The following is a 15,223-nucleotide window of genomic DNA, read 5'->3' on the forward strand; positions in this document are numbered from 1 at the left end:
TTCCCCTCCCACAAACATATTCTCTATGCTTAGTTAACCAGAATTAGGGTATTAAGATAGTCATATCATGATATTTATACTGACAGATAGTACATGCATAGATGTCTCTATATATCAAATCCTTTCCACTCTAGCTAGCAGTGACTCATCTGTGCTTCTGCTCCTAACAAATGTGAATAGATTTGTAAAAGTACGGTAGAGAAAAGGTGGAGACGAGAGAACCAGGGAATGGGGAAACTACATTTTCATGTGCAGAGCAGACAGAAATCTGCAGTGGAGAGGAGCACCTTTAATAGAGGTGGGAAGAAAATGCTCTCGTGGACCCAGGAATCAAAATTTGCAAAGGAAAGAGAGGAGGAAAAGAACGCTCCTTTTCCATGGCTTGGAGGACGCTGGCTGTGATATATTTTTTGGCAAACAGTCAAAGAAGGGAACAAGTGCCACTGGGCCACACGGCAGTGATAGTGTTGAGGAGACGGGGCAGTTGGCCATGGACACACCCAGTTCGTGTGGTCACAGTCCCCGCCATGCTGCATGCCCGGTTCCAAAGAGTCCTTCTGGTGCCGTCCAGAGGCATGCTAGGGAGACAGAACTGATGGTGTGCGCGTCTCAGGAAAGGCTTAGCTACCTTCCTAACAGTTAGCTTCCTACCCTCCTAAAGGTTAGCTCCTTCCCTGTTCCAGTTGCCCCAATCCTCAAATATGAGGCGTCTTCCTAAAGGATTCATTCTGTGTGTGTCACTTTCCAGACCCAGAGATTGGAGCTGCTGTCCTCTTTATCAAAGCGGAGGAGACCAGGCAGCAGATAAGCAAACTCAACAGTGAGGTACGGAGCTTTGTCTTTCTCTGGCCAGGCTGGAGTGGTGAGGGGCTAGGAATCCCAGTCACCGGCAGAAGCGGGGTGACAGAATCATGACAAATTTGCACTGTGGCTGCTAGTGGCAAGTGTGGAGGGACCCCCACTCAGCCTGACGTAAGTATCAGTTACTCAGCTTCTCTCAAGCTCTGCCTTGCCATGTGTGACAAGGAGACAGCAGTTACACCTACCTTGTGGCCCATTTGTGAGGTTAAATGAGACCATCTAGCTAGATCATTTAACACACAGGAAACATTAAGTGCTAATTTCTCTAATTAATGTCATAAACGTATTGGTATTTGGTTTCATTGGTGCTTTTTCACGTTTTTATATACTTCAATTTTTAACAAGTTAAAGCAAGATCATTCGTCCAGAGATGAATCAAAGTAATGAATCGGAGTAATCCAGTGGCCTGACACTGTCCTCTTCCCTAGTCGGCACCCGCTTTATAACTTTGAGCACTTTAGCTCTCTAGATCTTGCCATCTCTTTGTATAAAATAAGGTAATTTAAAAGATAATTTTATTGAGGTATATTGTATACCTTATAAAAGGCACGCATTGAAATGAGTACAATTTGATGATTTTTAGTAGCTTTATTGAGTGATTCAGCCATGCCCATTTAGAATATTTTTATCATCCTAACAAGATCTCCCACACCCATTCATGATTAATTCCTGTTCCCATATCCAGTCCTGGGCAACCACTTGTCTACTTCCTGTTTCTATTAGTTTGTCCTTTCTGGATATTTCATACAAAAAGGGAAGGCAATTTCTGAATCACTCTCTCCATTTGGGTGCCCCCCAATATAATTAATTTTTTAAAAAAGGTTTTGAGACAACGGTTTGCATGCAAATACCTTCTCTGGGAAGTGATCTGGGAGCAAGAGGAAGGAGAAGAGGAATAAGACGGGAAAGAAAGGAAGGCAAGTGACTCGGGGTGTTAATGAGATGGATAACTCTGTAGGAAGTTGGGCTCCATTCTTCTGGGGTGGGGGCACTGAGAGCTTATGTGGGGCAACTCGGAATTGTTCTTCCATGAGACAAGAGAAAAGATGGCTTCTGAGGGATTACCTGCAGGCTTAGCTGCAGGAGAGACTAGAAAGATCCTTCAAATAGGAAAATGCAGGAAGACCCAACTGTTTGTGACGACCTTCAGGGTAGACCTAGGTCAAGTACCCTGAGCAGGCACAGACAGGGTAATAGGACTGAAGTGGTAGATTCTCTGATGAGATCTTGGCAGAATATGTAGCCAACTGATGATAAGATCTGAGAAAAGTGAAATTCATATAAACGTAACTGGTTTCCAGTTTTCTGTAACAATGGAAAACTGGGCATCTTGTCATAACGTGCAGAGGTTTCTGCTCCCCTGTGTTCCATCAGCTCACTGCCCTCTCTCCTGAGTCTGCGCTCTCTGGAGGTGAGATTGTTGCCAACAAGAAGTAAGAGGCCAAAGTGCAGACTGACCAGTTAGGAACAGAAACACTGACTGGATTGGAACCCCTTTAACTGTAACAGCTTGTCCGTACACGGGCCACCCAAAAACCTCTTATTGAAAGTATACCGAAAGACCAAAACAAAACCAATTAAACCCTCTGTTGGAGACCTGGACATCAACTTGTGTGTGTGCATGTGTGTGCGTGTGCATGTGCGTGTGCGTGCATGCGTGAGTGTGTGCGTGTGTGCACATGTGTGTGTGCACACTTGTGTGCTCATGTGCGTGTGTGCACATGTGTGTTGTGCACGTGTGTGCACGTGTGTGCGTGTGTGGGGGCGAGTGTGTGCGTGTGTGTACATGTGTGTGTGCACACATGTGTGTGCATGCACGTGTGTGCGTGTGTGTTTGGTTTAAGAGCACTTTATTGTTGAGGAGTTTCTTTGATTGGTGGGGTTTTTTGTTTGTTTCTTTGGACATCAGCTTCTTATGAAACAGTTTCATTTAAGATACTGTCATCAGATAAAATCACCCATCTGAATTATTTTCTCTGACATTTGAGGGGATTATCTAGGGGCTGTAAGAATGGATTGACCAATATCTTAGCTCAGCTACAGAAGTGAGTGATTAGTTTGGGGAAAAAAATGTGTATCTTCACCTTTTGGAATGTTGATTTTTCCAAGTTACAGATGGAAATCCATACACTATATGCCTTTCCTTGCAATATCTGAGTCTGTGATAGATGCTTAGAACAGATAACCATTTGGAAATAAAAATATTTCCCCTGTGTGATTCTGCGTTCATGACTGCTTTCCTAGTGAGATGACATAAAGCGTGTTATCTTGTCATACACTGGAGTAAAAAGGGCAAGATAAGTGTCAGTGGTGTGATTAGTCCTTCCCTAAAGAATTAGTTTTTCCTTAGTTGAAAATATCTGATTTCTTCATAGCTGAAGCGTAAGTCAAAAAGACCTTATTTTTCACATATAATTTAATTTGTACATAGTCTTGACCCTTTAGGTATAACATTAAACTCGCCAAGACAGACAGGATTAAAATACCAACTGACTTCAAACTGTAAAATTACCCCCTTCTAACCACCTACTTGCCTTTTCCCCATAGTTTCTACAAAGTAATGTTTATATAGCCAAAAAAAAAAAAATTTCTGTCTTTCAAAGGCCAAGACTAATTTTTCCGTTTCACCTACTTCTTGCTATTCACATATGTGATCATTCGATTGCTCTATTCTTTCTTTCTTCTATTCTCTTGGTTAGAAGTAAGCAGGAGAAGAATTAATAATAAATGGTAAGAGACACTGCATGACAATAACTCTGCAACCCAAAGGGGACCCTCTTAATCTAGGTGAGGCATATTTGACACTGTGTAACCCAGAGGGCTTCGTGCGATGCCCATTCTGATATTCGCTCAGACATCTCAGATATAAAGAAATTGTTCATTGATGTGTAGAGTTCATAGTCAACTGACTAAACACGGCACTAAAATGAGGGAAGGAAAACTGTTGCTAATAACCGACATCCACAGAACTGTTTGGAGAGCTCAGGAGATGCAGGACAGCTGCTGGTGTTAGAAGGCTTTTGAAAACATTGCCATTGCTTCGCAGCAGTGAAATGGTGACATGCTAAGAAAACTGTTTAAAAATAACAACAAAACACCGATGGGTGGCAGGGGCCGTGTCAGTCGAATGTTCTGCTTCTGAAAAGGTTTGTAGGTCAGGCTCAGAGGGCTTCCTTGTCTCCGAAATCTGGGTGACCCAGAAAGACTCCACGGCCAGGCCTCCCAAGAGAAGCTGCGTGCCCACCCAGCAGGAGTGACGCATAAGACACAACAGAGAGAAAGGGGGAAGTCTGGAGTGAGAACGGCTTCCAAATCCCTATCCATGGACTAGCTCTGTGACTTCAGCAAAGTGGTCACCTCCCCTACGTTCAGCTCTGTCGTCTACTAAATATTAATAATACAATCTGTCAGAGAGGAGTGTTGTAAGGACTTCAGACTCTGTGTAAAGCCCCAGACACGGCGTCTTCCTTTAATAAATGGTCAAATGATCTTCCTTCCTCATACAAGGTCATGCTTCTAGTCAACAAATGTGACTCAAGTTAGACCCCCCGCTACCCAACAGTGCCCCATGCAGACTGATAGAATTCGTCAATGCTGATGGAATAAAATGGAATGAATTGAGAAACATACTTGATTATGAAAATTACTGCTTTCACCTGGGATTTCCTTTTGCTATAAAGATGCTCACTATCAAGTTAGTATCAAAAATGATAGGGGAAAAAAATACATTTCAATGCATCTTACTTTAGCTAAACAGTTTGAGGTAATGGTGTCACTGACTTACTGTAAAGAACAGTTCCTCCGTAACACTTATAGATTGAAGGGCAAAGAGCGCCAGTATGCCAGTTAATAATGCTTGACCATTACTTGCCATTACACTAAACATATAAACAGCAAAATGATGATAAAACGAGGCAGAAGACAAGCTGCCAGACTTAACAGAAAGAGGACCGCAGTCAAACCTTCGTTTGCAAAGCGAGAAAATGTGGTGACTTGTTAAATCATCCTTAGCAGAGTGCAGCTTGGTAGAATGCTCTGCTCGCCACTTTTAGTATTTTTCTTATAGGTACATAAGGGAGTCAGTTAATATTGGGCTATTTTAAGGCAACTTCAGCTTTAACTAAAGGCAGAAGAATGAAATATATACATGCCTAAACAAAAGAAACTTTATTTTGGGGGGCTCCAAAATCACTGCAGATGGTGACTGCAGCCATGAAATTAAAAGGCACTTGCTCCTTGGAAGAAAAGCTATGACCAACCTAGATAGCATATAAAAAGCAGAGACATTACTTTGCCAACAAAGGTACATCTAGTCAAAGCTGTGGTTTTTCCAGTGGTCATGTATGGATGTGAGAGTTGGACCATAAAGAAAGCTGAGCACCAAAGAATTGATGCTTCTGAACTGTGGTGTTGGAGAAGACTCTTGAGAGTCCCTTGGACTGCAAGGAGATCCAACCAGTCCATTCTAAAGGAGATCAGTCCTGGGTGTTCATTGGAAGGACTGATGCTGAAGCTGAAACTCCAATACTTTGGCCACCTGATGCGAAGAACTGATTCATTTGAGAAGACCCTGATGCTGGGAAAGATTGAGGGCAGGAGGAGAAGGGGACGACAGAGGATGAGATGGCTGGATGGCATCACCGACTCAATGGACATGGGTTTGGGTGGACTCCAGGAGTTGGTGATGGACAGGGAGGCCTGGCGTGCTGCAGTCCATGGAGTCCAAAGAGCTGGACACAACTGAGTGACTGAACTGAAACAAAAAAAGTGAGCTTTGTAGAAACAACAATTTATATTGACTTAATTGAGACAGAAGTCGGGCTTCTCGTACTTTTTATTAACTCCAGTTTTGAAACAACTTGATTGAGATATGATTGACATGTCGTAGAATTCATCCACTTAAAGTTACAACCTAAGACGTCCCTGGCGGTCCCGGCTTCCCCTGCAGGGCGCACAGGTTGAGTCCCTGGTTGGGGAACTGAGATCCCGCATGCTGTGCAGTGGGGCCTAAATTAATTAAGTAAAGTGTAAAACGCAAGGCCGTTCAGTATATTCCCAGACTCAGGCACCCATCACCATAATAAATTTCCCAACATTTCGTTACCCACAAAGGAAGTTTGCCCACACAGCCAACACCAGTGGCTCCCGGCCCTCAGCCCCGTGCAGCCACTGATCCACGCTCCACGCCTATACACTCGCCTCCTCTGGACATCTCGTGTAAATGGAATCGTACAGTATGGCCCCTTGCGACTGGCTCTTTTCGTTGAGCATGTTTTTGCTGTACTCATCTCACATTGTGGCATACCTGTGCTTCATTCCTTTTTATTGCCAAATAATAGGTTTCATCATGTAGACATTCCACATTGTATTTATTCATTCATCACTAGACGGGCTTTCGCAGTGTACCCACTCTTTGGCAGGAAGAATAACGCTGCTGTGAGCATCCATGAAACACTCAGAAAAAGTTTTGTGTGGACTTTACAAGAAAAGCATGTGCGAAAGGGTTTCATTTCTCTCTGTCCGCCCGGGGTGATTTCAACCAGATACAGATGGTCATCACGGTGTGATGGGTAGTCCACTGAATGTGCTGTTCTATTTTTTATTTTTAATTGGAGGATAGTTGCTTTACAACGCTGCGTTGGTTTCTGCCGTACAACAGGAGTCAGCCGTAAGTCGTCACACACCCCCTCCCTCCCGGGCTCCCTCCCACGCCCCATCTCCCCGGCTCAGGCTGAGCTCCTTCCCGCTGCGTGTCCGGGCTGCTCTCGGGTCGCCCCACCCCCCTCCCTCCCCCGCTGTGTCCGTGAGTCCATTCTCTGCGTGCGGCTCAGCACCTGTCCTGCAAACAGGTTCCTCAGGACCATTTTTCTAGATCCTGTATGTATGCGTTAACATACGACAGTTTTCTCCCCGACTTTGTGTGCACGTTTTAATTTCTCTTGAGTAAGGAAGAATTGCTGGTAACTCTGTGTAACATTTGAGCAGCCGCCAGACTTCCCCAGAGCAGCAGAAGCCAGTACACTTAGCAGCATATAAAGATTCCAAGTCTCTGGTTGCTCACAACAACTTTTATTTATCTGATTTTCCTTTATTATGACCATTCTTGTGTGTGCGAGGTGGTATCTCATGTGGTTTTCAGTTGCGTTTCCCTGAGAGCGGATAATGTCGAGCATATTTTCCTGTGCTTACTGGGCATTTGCATGTATGTGGACAACTGTCAGTTTACGACTTCCCTTTCACTTTTCACTTTCATGCCCTGGAGGAGGAAATGGCAGCCCACTCCAGCGTTCTTGCCTGGAGAATCCCAGGGACGGGGGAGCCTGGCGGGCTGCCGTCTATGGGGTCACACAGAGTTGGACACGACTGCAGCGACTTGGCAGCAGCAGCAGTTTACATTCTCTGCCCGTTTTGAAACTGGTTTGTCTGTTTGTTACTGAGTTGGGGTGTGCTTTATATTTCTAGATAACAGGTTATGATGCACCGTTTTCTTCTCCCATTCCCTAAGTTGTCCTTTCCTTTTCTTAATGTTTCTCTACAAAGCACAAAGTATTAATTTTGGTGATATCCATTTCACCTGGTTTTTTTTTTTTTTCTGTGATTTTAAGGTAACGTCTAAGAAACCATTGCCTATTCCAGGGTCATGAAGACTCATTCCTCTCTTTTCTTCCAGGAGTTTCATAGTGTGAGCTCTTGCATTTCTCTGATCTGTTTTGAACTAATGTGTGTGTGGTTTTGTGTGTGTGTGTGTGTGTGTGTGTGTGTTGTCACTTCAGTCGTGTCTGACTCTTTCTGACTCCGTGGACTGTAGCCCTCCAGGCTCCTCTGTCCATGGGATTCTCCAGGCAAGAATCCTAGAGTGGGCTGCCATTTCTTTCTCCATATGGTTGATGAATGGGCTGAATTTTATTAAATATTTTTGTGTGGATGTTCAGTTATCACATCACCATTTGTTAAAAAAAAAAAAACAAACACTGTTTTCCCCCATTGAATCATCTTAGCATACCTATGAGACACTTGCCATTGATATTAGGGTTTATTTCTGGAGTCTCAATTCTATTCTATTGATCTATATGTCTATCCATATCTTTTTACATTTCTTTCAACAGTATTTTAATTTTTCAACAGTAGTTCTTAGTGTACAAATATCCTTGGTTAATTTATTCCTGAGTTCTGTTACTTTTGATGCTGTTGTTAACAAAATTGCTTTCTTAACTTACGTTTGGGTTGTTCACTCACACTGCACAGAAACGCACCTGATTTTTCCATGCCCATCTTGCATCCTCCAACTTTACCAAGCTTTTTAAATAGTTCTAATAATTTAAGGGTGGATTTTATGGAAAATTTTTATATAAGATCATGCCTTCTAGAAATAGAGATGCTTTTATTTCTTACTTCCCAATTTAAATACCTTATATTAACTTTTCTTCCCTAATTGCCTTGCCTAGAACTTCCAATACAGCACTGAATAGAAATGGAAAGAAATATCCCTGTCTTCTGCCTTCACTTGGGAAGGAACTCTTTCGGTTTGTCACCATTGAATATGACGTTCAGTTCAGTTCAGTTCAGTCGCTCAGTCGTGTCCGACTCTTTGCGACCCCATGAATCGCAGCACGCCAGGCCTCCCTGTCCATCACCATCTCCCGGAGTTCACTCAGACTCAAGTCCATCGAGTCCGTGATGCCATCCTGCCATCTCATCCTCGGTCGTCCCCTTCTCCTCCTGCCCCCAATCCCTCCCAGCATCAGAGTCTTTTCCAATTAGTCAACTCTTTGCATGAGGTGGCCAAAGTACTGGAGTTTCAGCTTCAGCATCAGTCCTTCCAATGAACACCCAGGACTGATCTCCATTAGGATGGACTGGTTGGATCTCCTTGCAGTCCAAGGGACTCTCAAGAGTCTTCTCCAACACCACAGCTCAAAAGCAGCAATTCTTCGGTGCTCAGCCTTCTTCACAGTCCAAGTCTCACATCCATACGTGACCACAAGAAAAACCATAGGCTTGACTAGACGGACCTTAGTCAGCAAAGTAATGTCTCTGCTTTTGAATATGCTATCTAGGTTGGTCATAACTTTCCTTCCAAGGAGTAAGCGTCTTTTAATTTCATGGCTGCAATCACCATCTGCAGTGATTTTGGAGCCCCCCAAAATAAAGTCTGATACTGTTTCCCCATCTATTTCCCATGAAGTGATGGGACTGGATGCCATGATCTTCGTTTTCGGAATGTTGAGCTTTAAGCCAACTTTCTCACTCTCCTCTTTCACTTTCATCAAGAGGCTTTTTAGCTCCTCTTCACTTTATGCCATAAGGGTGGTGTCATCCACATATCTGAGGTTATTGATATTTCTCCTGGCAATCTTGATTCCATCTTGTGCTCCTTCCAGCCCAGCATTTCTCATGATGTACTCTGCATAGAAGTTCAATAAGCAGGGTGACAATATACAGCCTTGACATACTCCTTTTCCTATTTGGAACCAGTCTGTTGTTCCATGTCCAGTTCTAACTGTTGCTTCCTGACCTGCATACAGATTCCTCAAGAGGCAGGTCAGGTGGTCTGGTATTCCCATCTCTTTCAGAATTTTCCACAGTTTATTGTGACCCACACAGTCACAGGCTTTGGCATAATCAATAAAGCAGAAAGAGATGTGACTGCTGGGTTTTTATTAGTTCCTTTTTCATGCTGAGGAAGCACCTTTGTGTTCCTGATATCTTTATCACATTCTAAATTTTGTCAAATGCCTTTTCTTGCATCTATTGGATAGTAATGTGTGTGTTTGGTTTTGTTCCTTATTCTACTGAGATGGGGGAGAAGGAAATGGCAGCCCACTCCAGTGTTCTTGCCTGGAGAATCCTGTGGCCAGAGGAGCCTGGAGGGCTGCCGTCTATGGGATCTCACAGAGTCAGACATGACTGAAGTGACTTAGCATGCATGCATGCGTTGAAGAATGGCAACCCACTCCAATATTCTTGCCCGGAGAATCCCAGGGACAGAGGAGCCTGGTGGGCTGCCGTCTGTGGGGTCTCAGAGAGTCAGACACAACTGAAGCGACTTAGCAGCAGCAGCCACTGAGATGGTGTATTACATTAATTAATGGTTTGGGGATGCTGAACTAACCTTGCGTTCCTTAAGTAAATCCCTCTAGCCACCATGTAGAATCCCTTTTGCATATTTCTGGATTCAATTTGCCAGTATTTCGCTGAGAATGTTCGCCATCTACACTCGTAAATTATTTGTCTGCAATTTTCTGTTTTCTGTGATATCTTTGTCTGGTTTTTGTGTCAGGGTAATGTTGGTCTCACAGAACAGGCTGGGAAATATTCCCACCTCTTCTAGGTTTACGGAGTTCGTGAAGAATCCCTATTAATCTTGAAGATTTGGTGTAATTCACCAGTGATGCCATCTGGCCCTGCACTCTTCTTTGTGGAGAGTGTTTTGATTACTAGTTTAACCACTTTACTTCTATCTCCATTTGGACACTCTATTCCTTCTTGAGTTAGTTTTGGTACTCTGTGTCCTAAATTTGTCTAATTCACCTGAATTATCTACTTTGTTGTCCTGTGATGGTCAAAGCTGTCCCTTATGACTCTTTTCATCTCTGTAATGTTGGTGGTAGTGTCTCCTCTTTCATTCCTGAGTTCGGTCATTTCAGTCATCTCCGTTTTTATCTAGATGAAGCTCTGTCAATTTTGTTGATAATTTTTTAAATAACAGCTTTTGCTTTTGATCATTTTTCTTCACTTCTGTTCTCTTTTTTTATTGTTTTCTGCTCTCATCCTTGTTATTTCCTTCTTTCTGCTTTCTTTGAATTTAGTTTGTTCTTTTTCCAGGGCCTTAAGGTGGAAGTTGGTGTTAGATCTTTCTCATTTTTTGATAGGCATTACTATAAATTTATCCCTAAGCACTGCTTAACTATATCCCATAAACTTTAGTATATTCTCATTTTCATTTATATCATTATTTTTAAATTTCTCCTGTGATTTATTTTTTTTGAACTACTTGTTATTTAGTAATGTGTGATTTAATGTCCATGTACTCGAGAATTCTCTACTATTCTTTATTAGTAATTTCTTATTTCATTCCAACTGGAGAAGACACTTTCTATGATTTTAATCCTATTAAATGTATTTAGGTTTCTTTAATGACATAGCATATGGTCTTACCTGGAGAATATTCTGTTTGTGCTTGAGAACACTGTGTATTATACTGTTACTGGGTGAATATTCTCTAGATATCTGTTAGGTCTATGACTATAGGTCTGGTATGTTCACGTTTTCCATTTCTTTATTGATCTAATTGTTCTATTTATTATTAAAAGTTAGATACTGTAATCTGCAGCTGTTATTACTATTTATTCCTTCAATTCTGATTTTTTTGCTTCATGTGTTTAATGCTCTGCTATTAGAAATATATATATATATAATTTTTATAATTTTCTGTAAAGTTGACCACCTTTCTTACAAAACATTTCTTCTTTATCTCTAATAAAAAAATTTTAATCTGTTTTATCTGACATTAATATAGCTTTTCCAGCTTTTTCTTGTGGTTGTTGTTTGTATGATATTTTTTTCATCCATCTACTTTCAACCTACTTATATCTTTGAATCTAATGTGTGTCTTCTGTTGGCAGCTTACACATGAATCTTGATTTTTATTCAGTCTATAAATACTTACATTTTGATTAGATGGCTTAGTTCATTCATATTTAATATTCTTTATATAGTTTGATTTGGCCTTCCGAGGTGGCTCAGTGGTGAAGAATCCACCTGCCAATGCAGGTAGACCCAAGAGATGTGGGTTAGATCCCTGGATCAGGAAAGATGCCCTGGCATAGAAAATGGCAACCCACTTCAGTATGCCTGCCTGCAAAGTTCCAGAGAGAGAGCCTCCTGGAGCGCTGCAGTGCGTGGGGTCACAAAGAGCTGTACATGACAGAGAGACTGAATGCAAATATAGTCTGATTTACCTCTTTTTTTTCACTTATTATTTTCTATTTATCTCCTGTGTGCTTGTCTTCACCTACTAACTGTGGCCTTCTTATGTTATGAAATATTTTTTAAAATATGTTCAACACACTTACCATGGTTGCCTAATAAAATGGAATTACATACACCAAGGAGTGGAGGTTCCTCACTTACTTTATATAATTCCAAAAGCATATAATACTTGAACATTTTTGTTCTTTTTCAGATGATTTAAAATAAAACTTAGAGAACAATTCCTCCTTGGTTAAGTACATCTGGTATATTTTACTTAAAATTAACTCATATTCTTAGAGATGCATGCTAGTCATTAGCATACTAAGACTGAATTCTTGCAGTGAAGAAAACTACATTATCAATAACTTATCTTTAGCCTATACTGATGAAGTGTGTTTGCTTATGGATCACTCTAACAACAAAATAACTATTAACATTTTGTCTGCCATTAGTATAGCTTGGAATAAAATGGAAAGCGCTGGACTAAAGAACAAGCCTCTTTCAGATGTTATCCAAAACTCCTATCTACCATTTTTAGCTTACGCTATTCTGAGCTTGGTTTTGCCCCATTTTATATACCAAGATTTATTCCTTTTCTTATTTCAGGTCTCTTTGTGATGCTCCCAAAACATTCTTGATTTTTGCTTTTGTACCTGCTTAAAGTTCATTTCAAGTAAAGTCTTTACCAATTGATTTCTGTGATGGTTTGTACCTTCCGTTTGTCGTTATTGTTCAGTTATTGAGTTGTGTCTAACCCTGCATCACCATGGACACATCAGGTACCTCTGTTCTCCACGATGTCACGGACTTTGCTCAAGTGCATGTCCTTTGAGTCAGTGATGCTATCTAACCATCTCATCTTCTATTGCCCCTTCTCATTTTTCCTTCAGTCTTTCCCAGCATCAGAGTCTTTTCCAATGAGTTGGCTCTTAGCATCAGCTGGCTAAAGTATTGGAGCTTCAGCATCTGTACTTCCAATGAATATTCAGGGTTGATTTTCTTTAAGGTTGCCTGGTTTGATCTCCTTGCGGCCCAAGGAACTCTCAGGAGTCTTATCCAACACCACAGTTTGAAAGCATCCGTTACTTGCTGCTCAGTCTTTATGGTCCGACTCTCACACCCACACGTGACTACTAGAAAAGCCAGAGCTTTGACTATGTGCACCTTTTTCTACAAAATGATGTCTCTGCTTTTTAATAAGCTGTCTAGGTTTGTTATAACTTCTCTTCCAAGAAGCAAGTGTCTTTTAATTTCATGGCTGCAGTGATTTTGGAGCCCAAGAAAGTAAAACCTGCCACTGTTTCCATTTTTCCCCATCTATTTGCCATGATGAGATTGATGGGATCAAATGCCATAAACTTAGTTTTTTAAATGTTGAATTTTAACCAACTTTCTCACTCTCCTCTTTCACCCTCATCAAGAGGCTCTTTAGTTCCACTTTGCTTTCTGCCATTATAGTGATGTCATCTGCCTGTCTGAGGTTATTGATATTTCTCCCAGCAATCTTGATTCCAGCTTGTGATTCATCCAGTCTGACATTTCACATGATGTACTCTGCATAGAAGTTAAATAAGCAGGGTGACAATAAACAGCCTTTTCGTACTCCCCTCCCAATTTTGAACCAATCAGTTATTCCATGTCCAGTTCTAACTGTTGCTTCTTGACCTGCGTACAGGTTTCTCAGGAGATAGACAAGGTGGTCTGGTACTTCCATTTCTTTAACAATTTTCCACAATTTGTTGTGATCCACACAGTGAAAGACTTTAGCATAGTCGATGAAGCAGAAGTAGATGTTTTTATGGAACTCCCTTTCTTTCTCCCTGATCCAACATATGTTGAGAATTTTGATATCTGGTTCCTCTGCTTCTTCAAAACCCAGGCTTGTACATCTGGATGTTCTTGTGTTCACATACTGCTGAAGCATAGCTTGAAGGGTTTTGAGCATTACCTTGCTAGCATTTGAAATGAGCACAAATACACAGGAATTGAAACTCTCTTTGCCATTTTCCTTTTTGGGAATTGAAGTGAAAACTGACCTTGTATAGTCCTTGTTTGGGACTGGAATGAAAACTGACATTTTCCAGCCCTATGGCCACTGCTGAGTTTTCAAAATTTGTTGACATACTGAGTGCAGTATTCCACAGCATCATCTTTTGTGGTTTGAAGCAGCTCAGCTGGAATTCTGTCACCTCCACTAGCTTTGTTCATAGTGATGCTTCCTAAGACCCACTTGACTTCACACTCCGTGATGTCTGGCTGTAGGTGAGTGATCACACCATCGTGGTTAACCCAGTCATTGAGACCTTTTTGTACAGTTCTTTGTATTCTTGCCCCCTCTTCCTAAATTTCTTCTGCTTCTGTTAGGTCCCTGCTGTTTCTGTCCTCTATTGTGCTCATCTTTGCATGAAATATTCCCTTGATACCCCCAGTTTTCTTGAAGAGATCTCTAATATCTCCCGTTCTGTTTTCCCCTATTTCTTGGCATTGTTCATTGAAGAAGGCCTTCTTACTCTCCTGGCTCTTCTCTGGAACTCTGCATTCAGTTGGGCATATTCTTCCCTTTCTCCCATATCTTTCACTTCTCTTCTTTCCTCAACTGTTTGTAAAGCCTCCTCAGACAACCACTTTGCCTTCTTGCATTTCTCTCTCTTTGGGATGGTTTTGATCACTGCCTACTGCACAATGTTATGAACCTCTGTCCATAGCTTTTCAGGCAATCTATCAGATCTAATCCTTTGAATCTATTCATCACCTCCACCATATAACCATAAAGGATTTGATTAAGATCATACCTGAATGCCTTAGTGCCTTTCCCTGCTTTTTCAATTTAAGGCTAAATTTTGCAATAAGGAGCTCATGATCTAACACACAGTTAGCTCCGTGTGTATGTGCTAAGTCACTTCAGTCAAGTCCGATTCTGTGCGACCCTGTGGACTGTAGCCCACCAGGCTCCTCTGTGCATAGGATTCTCCAAGCAAGAAGAGTGGAGTGAGTTGCCATGCCCACCTCCAGGGGATCTTCCTGGCCCAGCAATCGGACCTGAGTGTCCCGCGTCTCCTGCACTGACAGGCGGGTCCCTTACCACTAGTGCCACCTGGGAAGGTCGGTCAGCTCCAGGTCTTGCTTTTGCTGAGTGTATAGAGCTTCTCCATCTTCCGGTGCAAAGAACATAATCAGTCTGATTTTTATATTGACCATCTGGTGATGTTCATGTATGGAGTTGTCTCTTGGCTTATTTAAAAAGAAAAAGCTTTACTATGACCAGTTGTTCTCTTGTCTAAGCTTGTTTAGCCTCTGCCCTGCTTGATTTTGTACTCCAAGACCAAACTTGCCTGTTGTTCTGGGTATCTCTTGACTCTCTACTTTTGCATTCCAGTCCTCTGTGATG

General features: G+C 41.9%; 1 protein-coding gene across 1 annotated transcript in view; it reads left to right on the forward strand.

Annotated features, from left to right (window-relative positions):
• Positions 1–15,223, forward strand: part of KCNH8 (potassium voltage-gated channel subfamily H member 8) — a 471,946-nt gene that overhangs the window by 432,158 nt on the left and 24,565 nt on the right. Inside the window, exon 15 of the mRNA XM_068978142.1 lies at positions 749–825. Coding sequence (XP_068834243.1) covers positions 749–825 — 77 coding nt within the window. The remainder of the gene's footprint in view (positions 1–748; positions 826–15,223) is intronic.

The sequence above is a fragment of the Capricornis sumatraensis genome, chromosome 1, assembly GCF_032405125.1.
Source record: "Capricornis sumatraensis isolate serow.1 chromosome 1, serow.2, whole genome shotgun sequence".
Taxonomy (NCBI): Eukaryota; Metazoa; Chordata; class Mammalia; order Artiodactyla; family Bovidae; genus Capricornis; species Capricornis sumatraensis.